General features: G+C 36.4%; 1 protein-coding gene across 3 annotated transcripts in view; it reads left to right on the top strand.

Annotated features, from left to right (window-relative positions):
• The window catches only part of CWF19L2 (CWF19 like cell cycle control factor 2), a 144,466-nt gene that overhangs the window by 64,277 nt on the left and 64,744 nt on the right, over positions 1-15,445 (top strand). For all 3 annotated transcript variants that reach the window (XM_077893314.1, XM_077893313.1, XM_077893315.1), the window contains exon 10: positions 989-1,081. In XM_077893314.1, coding sequence (XP_077749440.1) covers positions 989-1,081 — 93 coding nt within the window. The remainder of the gene's footprint in view (positions 1-988; positions 1,082-15,445) is intronic.

Here is a 15,445-nt window from a genome sequence, read left to right as displayed (position 1 = left end):
GCATGTCTTGACAGTAGATTCCCTCATGGTCATATGAATGTATTCATCTCAGACCCAAATATCAGTGATCTTTAAGTGGTTTCCCTTTTGTTGTACTATCAGTGTGACACTATTCAGTAGAATAAAAGGTGGTCGAACAAGATGCTTCTATTTTTGTTAGTTTGTGTGTCTAATACAAGGCTTATCTTGCTCTTTCTCTTTGAATTTGGTCTTTGGAAACACTGAACTTCAGCCCATCCCAGAAATTGGTAAGAGAGGCCAAACTACCACCAACAATAATAATAGCAGGAAATAAGTTTGAGTTTTGAGAGCACAAAAGAATTAGTTTAAAATAGTGAAAGAGAGGTCCTAACCAAATTAGGAAGCTAATTTATGTTAAAAGAAGTGTTCCTTTGGTCATGAACCATTGTGGTAGAGAATACTATTCTTTGCTTGTCATGTAATTCTATTTGTTTAATTTGTTTCTTTGTGTGTCAGTTGTTTTATATAAATTTTTATAGACTTTCTAGAGTAAAAATGAGATATATTTAGAGTTCTAATTTAAATTTCTCAATAATAAAGAAGGTAATATTTAAATCTTGTTAAGGCTTTCTTGTTACAGTAACTGAATTTTTGAGTATTGAATGTTTATAGTATCCAGAGAATTAGAAAAAAGTCGTTCTTGAGGTTGTATATTTTCTTCATGCCCCTGTCTCTCCTCTAGAATATATGTCCTTGTAATTATTTACCTTCAAAGCATAAACAAATACCATGGGTATTTGAGAAGTGTGTAACTGAGATAAATTCATTAAAAAGCAATTTACTAGTCTCTGAGTTGGTGGTTGAATTCAGGCTTTGGCTACCTCAGTGTTCACTAGGCTATTTTCCCTTCTGTTGTTTAAATTTGAAGTACTCTACACTGAGGAATTAAGCTATATATGACACCTATTTTTCTTGTTTTTCTCTTTTTTTGTTGTTGTTGGTTTTTTTTTTTTTTTTCACTTTGAAGGAATTAGCAGAACGACTTAAAGCTCAACTTGAAAAGGCAAATAAATTCAAAGAAACTATAACACAGAAATCAGCAAAAAAATCTGGGGTAGAGGTAAGTGATGAAAGTTTGTAGGTATATAATGACCTTGTATAATACTACTACTTGGCAGTGGTAATATTTTAATGTAAAATGTCTCTATATCTGTGTTGGTGTATTTATATGTATTTGCTTGTTTTTAAAATTTATTTTTGTATATATTCTCTCATGTTCCACCAGTGTGTTCTAGTGGAAAAAAGCTTAAGCCAGAGAGACCCTATTTTATTTTGGACTCTACCATTTACTGATACTTTGACTTCATAGAATACACTCTGGTCCTTAAATTCTTCCCCTAAAGAATGAGAAACTTCAATTTGGTATCTGTTTCATAAAAAACAAAATATTTTGTTCCAGGATTCATGCATCCATCTATTAGTGAGCAGGATGGATAAAAATGCCTGCCTGCATGGAGTTTCATTTGGGTCGGGAGAGACAGCACACATTAAACATAATAAATTCTGTAGCATATTAGAAAGTTAGACACCCAGTGGAAGGCTAGTGGGATCTTGAGTGCCCTGTGGCTTTGAGTACACAAGCTTATTATGGTTGAAAAAGTGACAAAAAAAAAAAAAGTGACAAGATTTGAAGTGAAACAGTGGATCCTTGTATCTGGGTGAAGAGCAATCGGGGCATGAGGAGCAGAGGGTTCTCAAAGATTGGAAAAGCAGGGAGCCTATTGTTGCTGGAGGGGAATGGTTGGAAGACAGGGAAGTAGAAGATCCAGGTTAGAGAGGCCATGGGAGGCCTGATCATGTGAAGCTTGAAAGTCAGGATGAGGAAGTGTGTTTTTATTCTGAATGAGGTGGCATTAAAGGGTTTCCAGGAGAAGATATATTTTACAGGATTATCCTGGCTTCTTTGTTAAGAGTAAATTGAAGAAGCATGAGAGTAGAAGCTGGAATGTAGAAAGGTTCTGGCAATAATCACACAAAGAATAGTAATGGCTTTGACCAAGATAGTAGCCTAGGAGATGGTTAGAAGTGGTTAGATTCTTATATGCATAAATGTTTCCTGTGTATAGTTTGAAAGGAGAGTAGAGAGGATTTTTATAATGGTTTAGATGAGAGGGGTGTATGAAATACAGAGGGGAGGCAAAATGACTTCAAAGTTTTAAAGCCTGAGCAGCTGGAAGAATAGAGTGGCTGTTCTTGGAGGTGTAGAAAGAAGAGGGGAGTATGTTTTTGGGAAAAAAGTAGTAGTTCTATTTTTAGATATGTTGGATTTGGATGTCTTTTTTTAAATTATTTTTTAAATTTTAAAAATATTTTTAAATTTTATTCACTCATAAGAGACACACAGAGAGAGAGAGGCAGAGACATTCGCAGAGGGAGAAGGAGCTCCCCGCAGGGAGCCTGATGCGGGACTCAATCCCAGGACCTCAGGATCATGCCCTGAGCCGAAGGCAGATGCTCAACCACTGAGCCACCCAGGTGCCCCTGGATGTCTTTTAGATGTGGAACAAATAGAAATGTAAGGGAGACAGGTTGATGTTGGAAATTAGGGAATTCTGAACTGGAATTGGAGAGCTCTTGACATTTGACATGGTATTTAACTCCATTATAATTGCATGAAATCAGTGCAGGAGTTAAATGTAGATAGGAAAAGTTGAAGGGCTGAAATGGGTGTATTACAGTGTTGAGAGGATTATAATGAGATTTATAACTAATTTTAAAGGATTGCTCTCAAAGATTAATATGTATAATTTAATATCTGTATGTGAGGAGATGAGAATATATGAAGTCAAGTTCCATAGGGTATTCTTCAAGCTAGTATTATTGATGATTTAGATCATAGTAGAGACTATGTTTGTAAAATTGGCTGTTTTTACTACGTTGTACCAACTCCTATTTTAAAAAAGTGGTTAACTTAGGTGTCCATTGATAGATGAATAGATAAAAAAGATGTGGTAATGTATACAAGTGGAATATTACCCATCAAAAATGAAATCTTGCCATTTGCAATGATGTGGATGGAACTGGAGGGTATTATACTGACATAAGTCAGTCAGAGAAAGACAATTATCATATGCTCTCACTTGTGGAATTTAAGAAATGAAACAAAAGATCAGAGGGGAAGAGAGGAAAAAATAAGATGAAATCAGAGAGGGAGACAAACCATAAGAGACTCTTAACTTTAGGAAACAAACTGAGAGTTACTGGAGAGGAGGGGGATGGAGGGATGGGGTACCTAGGTGATGAGCATTAAGGAGGTCACATGATGTGATGAGCACTTGGGTGTTGTATGCAACTGATGAATTACTGACCTGAAACCAATAATATATTATATATTAATTAATTGAATTAAAAAAATTAAAAAGTGGTTCACTTAACATTTCTTACACAGATTAAGGAGTTGAAAGTAAGACACTGCAAGTAGAGTTACAAAGTAGGGACTTACAGAGGAAGCTGGACCCAGGGGCACTGTATGGTTGGTCTTATGCACTTCAGCCATACTTAGGTTTTTAAGGTCCTTGTGATCATAGAACTTTTATACTCTTAACACTTCTGTGTGGTCTCTTTGTGCTAACTCTGTTAAATCCCAGATCCTCCTATGATGTGACCTTCCATAGATGCGCCCCATTTTCCAGCCTCACTTCCGAGGCCCTCATATAACGTATATGTCACTCTGACATTTACATGTGCTACTAATTTTCTGTGCCAGAGATCACCCTCTTGAAGTTTGTCCACTTTTCAATTTGTCTTTACTTCCTTCTGAAGCCTTTTTTTTCATTCTCTCAAAAAATTGTGACCTATTCTTATTTTGAGACTTAAGGCCCGTAAAGTATTCTCTGTGGCATTTATCTTTTCAGGTGATATATATTTGTATTCTAGTCATCAGCCTGTAATCTATACCTGTTTCTTTCCCAACACTTGTCACTTTATACAAAAGGGTTCTAAAGCTGTGACTGGACTTCAGGGGATTCTTGAAATTGAAAGCAATTCAACTGAAAAAACTAAAGCAGATCTTCTTTTAAATAACTTTTTTTCCTGTTGTTTTAAGGATATCCTACAGTAACTGTATCTCCTCTCTTGAGCAAATAAGTTTATAATATTACTAATATCTGTGATTTTTAGATCCTCCTAGCTTCTGCGCAGTGAACCACATAACCCAGTGGAGCAGGATTCAAAGTCGTATTCAAAGTAGTACACAAAATTGACTTTCTGTTTGTAAACTCTTCAGGAAACTGAACAGCCTTGAAGCTTCATATAGAAAGATTTTTATTCTAAGGATTTTTTGACCACAAAGAAAACTTTATCTTCTCTGCAGAGACTGTACACTTGCACATTTTGTTCAAGCCTTACCAGACATACATGCAAAACCTTTACACACAACTCTGATAGAATTCTCTGCTGCCAGTAAAGTCATTTATTCTCCCAAGGCCAGGGCCTTGACTCAACTGCCTTTCAGAGTACTTTTGTTGAGAAATGAGAATAGAATGCAGAGTTGTTTCCTACTTCACAGAAATTTCCTAACTTATTAGAGGAAAATCCTGAGATGTTTCTTATAAAAATTTTGTGCTTTGGGAGAAAATCCCATTCATAGAACAGTTGAATGAAGAGGAGAGCTTTCATTGCATAGTTTGTGTTAGAAATGCTAGGCTGTATGAACAAGGTAAATCTCATGATTCAGCAATCTATGAATATTGTTTTGGCTCTAGTGAACAGCCATCAGCACTTGTAATTATTAGTTTGCTTATTTTTCTTCCTTTTTAGAGAGTGAAGTATTCAGTATTTAGGACAAGGGCTGTTTCTCTCAGTTCATATGTTGTGCCTGGAGTAACACATGGCATATTGTAGACAACCCCAAGAAACACTTGAAGTATGTGTTATACAAGTGCCTTCAATTAATTTTATCACTGAGAGTTTTCTACTTAAAAATGATCTGTGAACCTCAGAATCCTCCGGTCTGGCCTTCCCACAAGTACACTTTAATACCTTATTGAAATAGTAACACTACTGCATAGTATATCCATCACACTAGTGCTTGGACACTGAGTGATAAGCTGTGGAAGATGACCAGTTCTCTATCAGGACAGGTCGAATCCTAATCCTCTAATGTAATAGATCCCCGTCTGCATTTTGTAACTTCTCCCTCTTAATGATCCTTCAGTGGAATCACATCGTCGACACATTTATTCTAAGGGAATTCAGCTTTACATTTTGTTTTTTACAATAGTGCACCCAAATCAGTTTACCATTCATGGTGGATAATGAAGTAGTCATTGCGTGATGGTTCAAGGGCTGTAAAATTCTTTTTGGCGTGGCTGGCAAAAAAAGAGAAAAAAATTTTTATAGTTCCTGGACAGCTCTGCGGAAGGTTTCATAGACAGTCTCCTGAAAGAAACTGAGGAATTAATGGAATTAATTAGAGGGCCTCGGAGAAACATTAACTAATGAATAATTGAAACAAACTCGTCTGTGGCATTTTGTATATAAAGTCAGGTACTTGATTGGTGGTGATGTAAAATATTTCCAATTGTAGTTTGACCATACTTGACCTTCACACTGTGTTTTGACTCGGATTCTTGAATACATGGTGAGTTTACTGTAACACAATTGCTGTGATTCCCATACTATAGGTACACCTACACTGTTTTCCTGTGTTTGGCATTCCAGTCTCTGCAACTGATCCTCATAAACACAGTAAAAGAGAAAAAAATTTAATTACAAGATTGAAATGGCTGTTGTGTTGATGCTTTGCCTTTCATTTTTAAGTGGTGAGGTTTGACCTTCATTCAGCAAATACTTTTCAGTTCCTTCTTTGTAGAAATCACATGTATTCTCAGTTTTCTAAATTGAGTATTTTAAATCTAAAATAAACATTGTAGCCTTGCATTTATTCCACTGTTCACCAGTTGCATCACCATGGGTATACTTTACTTGGTAGTTCAGTCTTTCCTGCCACAGAGATCTTCTCCTCCTTTAGTCATTTTCCTGGCCAAGCAAAACAGGTCTGGGATGTACCTATTTTGTATATAATTCTCCTTCTTTTATTCCCTTCCCTAAATTATCTGATTTCTGTGGTCTACAATTAGAAGTATTTTCTATGCATTACTTATTTCTTTAAATAGACTCTTTCTTTCTTTCTTTTTTTTTTTTTTTGAAAGATTTTATTTATTTATTCATGAGAGACACACAGAGAGAGGCAGAGACACAGGCAGAGGGAGAAGCAGGGTTCCCAGCGGGGAGCCCGATGCGAGACTCGATCCTAGTACTCCAGGATCACGACCTGAGCCAAAGGCAGATGCTCAACCACTGAGCTATCCAGGCATCCCTAAGTAGACTATTTCTAAAGAGTAAATATCTTAAGCTAAATTAAAGCCAAACAATTTCATAGATGATACATAAATACACATTTTATAGTAACATAGACTCTTAGATCTGTTCACTCTTGCATCTTGTATCAAATTCCTCATGAAATAGTGTTGGCATTACCTGCTAAATATCTCTTAAATCTGCTGTTTTCTTTTCTTATCTACTTTATAAGTGTCAGTTCTTTGCCATCATCATCTGGACCTCTGCCTCACTTTCCCTCCAGGCTCACTGCCTTTGCACAAATCATTTCCTTTGCTTAGACATATTATCCTTCCTTCCCTCTATTTCCTTATCACCTCCTGTTCATCCTTAAAATCTTAACTCAGACATCATATTTTCCTTTGGAAAGCATTCTCTGTGGAAAGAAAACTTATAAATAAGATCAGTTATACAAATATATAATTACAGCTTTGATGGTACTTCAAAGGAAAAGTATAGACATGTGGGGATAGTGAAGAGGGCCCAGTGCAATCTGGGCATCCAGAGAATGTTTTGAGGCCGTAGCCATTAATTTTGGATCTTATTATCATGTTTGTAACTTTGCCAAGGGAAAAGCTTTTCTCTTTATGACAACTCTCTGTAAGACTTCTTTCTAAGCCACAGAAATAATCTTTAGCACGGCTGCTAAGTGTGAATGGTGACCCGTAGACATCAGTCATGGAATAGGAAAATCAGCTTGAATGACTTGTTGGCCATTTGAGGTAGGATTTTTTTTATTTAAAAAAATTTTTTTATTGTTTCATGAAAAGTATTCTCTCAAATGTAATAATTTAGAGCAACTTGTAATAATTTGGATAGTTGTGATCATATATATATATCATGTTGAATTTTGGTATGAAGAATTCTTTTGTGGGCTCTCTCAAATTGTGAGCCAGGGCCCTCCAGTAGTTACTAAAGCCATAACTAGTTAGATGGTTTTCTTGGAGAGGGAATGACCCAGGAACACCTCATTCTTCCACCGATTCACCTCTGTTTCCTCAAATGCTCATCATTCTACTGTCATCAGCGTTTCATTCCTTTTTTTTTTTTTTTTTCTGTTGTATAATTAAATTTAAGGGAAAAATGAAATGCTACTGTATTTGGGCAGTAGTGAGTCCGGAGACTTCCATGTTCTCTTGAAGGGTTTGATTCTAATACATTGTTTTCCAGATTTTGTGGGGAGGTCATGGAAGAATGAGGATTTATATCGTATATTTGCAATTTAAGGGTGCAGTTTTAAGTGAAACAAATCAACCCCAAAGTAAATTTTATGTATTTAAAAATTACTTTGGTTGTATTGTAGTATGCATAACAAGTTAGTTATAAGAAGTCAAATTTAATGTGTTTTTAGGAAAGCTAAAAATAAAAGTTTTTTTTTTTTTTTTTTAATGCTGTTTTCTTATTTGGGGAGGTGATCATTTTATTCAGGGGCTCCAGGGAAAGGCCAAAGAGCTGATAGGACAAGATTGGTGTCCTCGGCCCAGCTGTGATCGCCCCAGCTTTAGAGTTGAGGAAAACAATATGCAGTTTTCAGTTTTGTAGTGTGTAAATATTCACATACCAGACATGTTCTGTGGTAGACAGTTGCTAATAAAGATTTATGAAAAAGAGAAAATAAAATTAGTGATTGGGACTAAACACAACAAAACAAGGAAACAAACACTATAAATTATATCATAATGAATCATAGAAAAAGTTTATGGTATTTGTTATGTTCCTATCTACCCAGAAATACCCAGTATATCACCCATGTGTGATTTTCCAAATTAAGTCTAAATATTAAGTGATGAAATATAGTTTGGTTTAGAAATCTGTGCCATTGGAGCATTCTAGGTTATGTTTAATAAAGAATTATTACTGTAAAGAAAACCACTTTGCTTCTAATTCCTTTAGTAATATTTTTTACTTAGTTTCTGTTTCTAAGTTTATTTCATTAAGTTTCAAGACATAATTTTATTTTTCAGGACAGTGGTATTAATTGATGTGTATAGTATTATAGCTGCTACTATTAATAGTAATAGATGGTATTTTTTGAGAGCATGCTATGTGCCAGGACTTGTCTTAATCATTTATTTGTAGAAATTTATTTAATTCTCATTAAAATTCTATGAAGTCATTTATCTTCATTTTTTGAATAAATTAAGTGCAGGATGATGTGAGTCTCAGCTAAGTTTTAATTTGGTGGCAAGAAATGAGGTTAGGGATGTGTGTGCAATTTAAAATTATTTAAAGTCGGGATGCCTGGGTGGCTCAGCGGTTAAACACCTGCCTTCAGCCCAGGGCGTGATCTTGGAATCCCAGGATCGAATCCCACATCAGGCTCCCTGCATGGAGCCTGCTTCTCTCTCCGCTTATGTCTCTGCCTCGCTCTCTGTGTCTCTCATGAATAAATAAATAAAATCTTTTTTAAAATAAATAAAATTATTTCAAGTCCATAAATTATTTAAAATAATTCCTTTGACATAGATGGATGAACTGATGTTTGAAATATAAAATCTTACCTAGATATTGAAACTACTTTTTCATATGTGACACTTATGCAAGTTCTAAACACAAAAATTTATTTGCCCTGAAAAGCTCACACAATTAAATAGAAAATTTCTATTATAATAGCACATGGGCTTTAAAATAAACTAAAGAATATTTTTCTTTATTTTTTTATTCTTAGGTGACTTCTAATTACAAGTATAATATGCATTCTTTATAGAAATGTGGAAAAATAAAGGAGAAAATGAATCACCCCAAATCCTACCACTCAGGGATTATACACTGATAAAATATTTTGAAGTATTTCCCTCCAGTTTTATTGCCTGCCTGCCTACCTTCTTTCCTTCTTAATGACATGTTAAATATTTTTATACGATTGACAAAGCAATGCAAAGAAGACAAAAAAAAATCTACATTTAAAAAATACTTTTGATGTTTCCCTCAAGTGTCCATTATAACTGTACAAACACATGCATAATTTTACATAATTATAGTCTTTTTTTATTTTGCTTTTCTCTATTCTGTCAACTTTTTTCCATGCTGCACAGTTATTTATTATTAAATGAAATTATAATCATATCAGCATATTAAGTGTCCCAATAATATAATTTCTAAAATTTATTTTAGGAAAGGAGACTGAAGAAATTTAGAATGACCCATTTCTCCCTGCAAATTTGCCTACAAAAAAAAAAAAAAATCACATTTCTCTTAGCAGCTACTCAAAACTTTTGCCATTCTCTCCAGATTCCCTGCTTTATTCTTAGCGGTCTCTTTGCTTCCTGCCTAATGATTGGGAAAACAGAGATTATAAGGTTGAACGTTTTCAATGTCTATCTTTTGACCCTGTCCCCAGAAGATGAATCTTTCTGCATCTCTCTTTTTTTTTAAATTTTATTTTATTTATTTATGATAGGCACACAGTGAGAGAGAGAGAGGCAGAGACATAGGCAGAGGGAGAAGCAGGCTCCATGCACCGGGAGCCCGACGTGGGATTCGATCCCGGGTCTCCAGGATCGCGCCCTGGGCCAAAGGCAGGCGCTAAACCGCTGCGCCACCCAGGGATCCCCTCTCTGCATCTCTCATCTGGCAGTGGGAAAGGTTTTCATCTCTTTGACGGCCACTGTTCTTTATCAGAGCTCTGATCTCATTCCCTTTCTGGCCTCCACCACCTTTTCCCACCCTCTCTTGTATGGAATCTTCAGTTTCTTTCTGTTAGCCTCCTTCTCATTACTTGCAAATACACTTAAGTTGCTATTTCTCTAAAACAAACAAACACCTTTCTTATTAGCCACTTCATTGTTCTCCCCTGGCAAACAGGCAGGGCATGGTGGTTCAGGCCAAGGAGCAAGGGTGAGGGGGCAGAGCTGAGAGGGAGATGCTGTGATTTGAGGATGGTTTGTTGTTCTTTTTTTTTTTCTTTTTTTTTTGGTTTGTAATTCTGAGAGGCTGCAGAGTGAGGTATGAGTGAGGAAAGAGTAAAAATCTCTGTTCTCATCCTGGCCCTAGCTTTTAGCTTCATGGTTCCGGTTAACATTTTTTTTTGTGGATGATCTGTAACTTTAGCTCTGCACTCTATGCTGAGCCCTAAGCTAGTGTTTTCCGTTGTCTGCCTTACTTTTATGGGTGTATCATAACTTCAGGATGTATAAGACCATGCCTTTACATACATAATTTTCCTTCTCTCTTTTTAAATATTTTTTAATTTAAATTCAATTTAATTAACATACAGTATATTATTAGCCTCAGAGGTAGAGTTTAGTGATTCATCAGTTGCACAAGCACCCAGTGCTCATTACATTGCGTTCCCTCCTTAATGCCCATCACCAGTCACCCCATCTCCTCTCCCCCAGCAACCCTCCGTTTGTCTCTTATGGTTTGCCTCCTTCTCTGTTTTCTTATTTTATTTTTCTTTCTCTTCCCCTATTGTTCATCTGTTTTGTTTCTTAAATTATACCTTAGTTTGAAATCATATATTTGTCTTTCCTTTATTGACTTATTTTGCTTGGCATAATACACTCTAGATCTATCCATGTCAAATGGTAAGATTTCATTCTTTCTGCTAGCTGAGTAGTATTCCATTGCGTGCGCGCGCGCGCGCGCGCGCACACACACACACACACACATACATCTTCTTTATCCATTCATCTGGGCTTTTTTTTTTTTTAAGATTTTATTTATTTATTCATGAGAGACAGAGAAAGAGGCAGAGACACAGGCAGAGAGAGAAGCAGGCTCCATGCAGGAAGCCTGATGCGGGACTTGATCCCGGGACTCCAGGATTACGCCCTGGGCCGAAAGCAGGCACTAAACCACTGAACCACCCAGGGATCCCCTCATCTGGGCTCTTTCCACAGTTTGGCTACTGTGGGCATTGCTGCTATGAACTTTGGGGTGTAGATGCCCCTTGGATCGCAATGTTTGTATCCTTTGGGTAAATATCCAGTAGTACATTTGCTGGGTCATAGGGTAGCTCTATTTTCAGTTTTTTGAGGAACCTCCACACTGTTTTCCAGAGTAGCTGTACCAGCTTGCATTCCCACCAGTAGTGTAAGAGGTTCCCCTTTTCCGTATCCTCACTGACATTTATTGTTTCCTGAGTTGTTAATTTTAGCTATTCTGGCTGGTGTGAGGTGGTATCTCATTGTGGTTTTGATTTGTATTTCCCTGATGCTGAGTGATACTGAACACTTTTTCATGTGTCTATTGGCCATTTGTATGTCTTCTTTGGAGAAATGTCTATTCATGTCATAATTTTCCTTCTTTTAATTGCATACTCATCCTGCTGTTTTACTGAGTTAAAAACTGTGGAGGTCCTTAATTCCTTCTTCCTGCAGTACATTCAAGTGTAGTAATACTATTTAAAAAAAAAAAGTAATACTATTTTTACCTTGCTTTCCCCCTCCTGTACATACCTCACCTTTTTTTTAAAGATTTATTTATTTATTTATTTATTTATTCATTCATTCATTCATTCATTCATTCATGATAGATATATAGAGAGAAAGGGAGAGGCAGAGACACAGGAAGAAGGAGAAGCAGGCTCCATGCCGGGAGCCCGTTGCGGGACTCGATCCTGGGACTCCAGGACTTCGCCCTGGGCCAAAGGCAGGCGCCAAACCGCTGAGCCACCTAGGGATCCCCACACCTTATCTTTTTACTTTCTGCCGTCACTGCCCTACTTCAGTATCCCATTGTCTCTTGCTTAGAGTATAGTTGTATCATCTCAACTGATCGTCTTGCCACTCTTTCTTTGCTCATCAGAATGTTCTTTAAATTGCCACCAGGCTTAATCTAAATGCAGTTGTAATAGAGTCAAAAGAACCTGGATTTGGGCAGTTAGAACCTCAGGTTTCATGTTTGACCTTCTTTGCTCCGTTAGCCAAATTAGAGACAAGAGCCTTTGAAATATTTTTGAGAACTTGAAAATGTAATATAAATTTAAAATTTTTCTAAAAAATGAATATGCCTTTACTTAGAAGTCTTTTAGCAGCACTGGATCTTTGTGCTTTGTTGGGTTTGTTTCCTTAACTTCTTAGCCCTTTACCCTTTGACCTGTGTTTTGAAAAACCCAGTTCCCTTGCACCCAAGAACATATCTGTTTCTCTATCCTGTGTGATCTGGTACTACTTGATTTATACTTTATCTTACTTAAGAGTCTAGTGGAGATTTGCATAAACTCCCTGTTTGCCCTTTCTCCTCCTCTCCTTGCCATTTAATTTATGAATTCCTTAACAACAGGATCCATATCTTGTTCACTGTATTAGACATATTCATGCTGTTGGATTATATAGTGATAGAAGTGGTTTTGAGTGGTTAAGAGTTCATTGATCTAATGGAATGAAATGCAACAATATTTTTAAAAAATGAAAGGTCTGCAATGTTTTTGATGTAATTTCATGCCAGTTATGGACCTGTCTTTTCAGATTGCTCATGATTTCATCCCAATGCTAGACAGTATAATAAAATGTGTGAAATCAGCAGTTAAATTGGTCTTGGTTGTTGAGACCTTAATCAGGCACTCAAGGCCTTCTCCAAGATGTGTGCAAACTTGCATTTAGGTGAAAGAAATTTTTTGCAGTTGAAACACATCACCAGTTAAAGGAGCATTGACAATTCACCTTTTCTTTTAGAAAGTCAGTGTTTACTAAAATACCATTTTTTACTCATTTTTTTGTAGAGAAATAGAGTAATAGAAATAAGTTGTGATGGAATGACTAAAGGAGAGGAAATAGATCCTCGCTAGTAAAATGTGGCTCAATAATACATGTGTTATAAGGTTTTTAAAATTAAATGAGATATGTTTTAGAACTTTATAAAATTATGTAAATATTAACCTCTATTTGGAAAAGTTGTCTTTGTTTTTATTTTTAATTTTTAAAAAAAGATTTTATTTATTTATTCATGAGAAATACAGAGAGAGAAAGAGAGGCAGACTCATAGGCAGAGAGAGAAGCAGGCCCCTTGCAAGGAGCCTGATGTGGGACTTGATCCCGGGCCCTGGGATCACCCTCTGAGGCGAAGGCAGACACTCAACTGCTGAGCCACCCAGGCGTCCCTTACTTTGTTTTTAAATAGGAAAAATATAAGGCAGTTTTCAGGTTTTACCGGTATTGTGACATATTAAATAACATGTCCTTAAATTTATCTGTTTCATAAGCGTCAAAATAACAAAAAAAAATTATATCAAAAGAATTCTATTATTTAAGTGTGGAAAGATTTTAGAATGTCAGTTAACATTTAAAAATTTCTCAATCTCTTTCCTTCTCTCATCTGTCTGCACCCTGGCAAATGCTGAAAGGAGCATAGTTAAAAATATAATGTAAAGTTACGTGTTTTTTCAGGTAATTTCATACGTAAGGATTACGAAAAAGCAATGATGAAAGGACATTGAAGAATTGAATTGGCTTTCATATTATGCCCGCGACAGGTGTTATCCTGGTGCTAGAAAATCTTTGCTTAAAAAAATTAAAATCATTAATTAATGTGTCTCCAAATAATCCAGCTGTAGTCTAGCATTAATTTTTACTTACTCCAGCATTGACAGGGTGGCTTGAGGAACTGAAAGGTCGTGGTCCTGTTTGGAAAATTGTGGAGCAGCATTTCAGAGTGCTCTGACTAGAGGTGGATTAGTGCTATGAGGCCTTCGCTCTGTATGAGAACATAACAATCACAGACACAATATAAAAAGAGAATTGAAGGAGATGTAACATGCTTGAAAGTGAAGATACACTTCTCTGAATTGAACAGAAATATAAAACAAATATATGGAGCTGGAGCTTGCAGGGATCTAATTCCAAAAATCGGCAGAGCAGCTGAGAGCTCAGCTCCTTTGACATTAATGGGAACTAGATTTCCTCTCCCAGCCTTAGCCTGGCTTGAGGACTTCTGAGAAAGGAGTCTGGAAAAGGCCTGGAGTACTTTGGGCTGTAGCGCCTAGGAAATGATGAGGATGGCAGGTGTTTTAGATGGAAGAAGGCAGACATAGCTTTGCAGCCATTACCTGGACAATGTGAAATAGCCCTAGAGTCACAGGGTGAGATACTGTTGTAGAACTGGGAATCCTCATGGACTGGGTGAAGATGCTGTCAAAATTCCCATTTATTGAAGGGTAAAAGGAGGCAGAGAGGCAGGAGAGAAGGGAAGAAAACCCCTCCCACTTAAGCTTGCACACTTGCATGCCAGAAAACATTTTATCCTACAGAAAGGTAGTAAAAAATAATTGGTAAGTAAAGACTCCTTGCCAGTGAATTTAAAATGTTGGCACAGTCTCAAAAGGACTTTAAGTATGTTTAGTAGCTTCAGTTCTACTAAAGAACTTCAGTTCTTTCTTTGAACTGAAGAACTTTCTTCTGAAAGTTTTCAGAACTTTCAGAACAATATTCTGAAAAATATATGAAACAATTGTAGATGTATATGAAGCATAATAATATCCTAGGAAATTTAGAGATGAAAGGGGGTAAATCCTAGGTAAGATTAAAGAAAGGATTTGATAAGTAAAAGAGAACTAAAAAGTAAAAGCTAATATTTATTTATTACTCACTTTATTCCTAAACATTGTTTGAAATAACCTATATATATTAATTTGATCATGAAAATACCTTGTTATTTTGTTTATTTTTATAAATTAGGAAATTGAGGTAATTAAGTCATGTGCAGGGTTCTGTAAGGAGACAGGGTTGGCACGTGGGCATTCTGGCCCTGGGATTCACAATTGCATGCTGTGTGGTCTGTGGCATGGGCCAGGTGCTCGGTGCAGAAGAGAGAAGAGAAAACATATCAAAGAGTAGAAAATGAAATAGCTGAAATAGAAAACCAAAAGTAAGTAGAAGTGATCAAAAAACTAAGAAAAGAATTAATAAAATAAATAAGCCTCTAGGAAGTCTGATCAAGTGGGGAGGGGAGGCACCAATAAACAGTATTAAGAATTTAGAAAGGGAGACATAACTAAGGCTGCTTGGAGTCCATCTGGTACCATCACAGGCTTAGCAAAAGGTGCTTCCTTTGAGCATCTGTAGCCCTGTGAATAAATATACACATTAACAAATAGCCTTGAGCCAGGATACATGTCTTGGTGAATGGAAAGCAGCTCAGTGTTTAG

Source organism: Canis aureus, chromosome 3 (assembly GCF_053574225.1).
Source record: "Canis aureus isolate CA01 chromosome 3, VMU_Caureus_v.1.0, whole genome shotgun sequence".
Lineage (NCBI taxonomy): Eukaryota > Metazoa > Chordata > Mammalia > Carnivora > Canidae > Canis > Canis aureus.
This window is presented reverse-complemented; position numbering and strand designations above follow the sequence as displayed.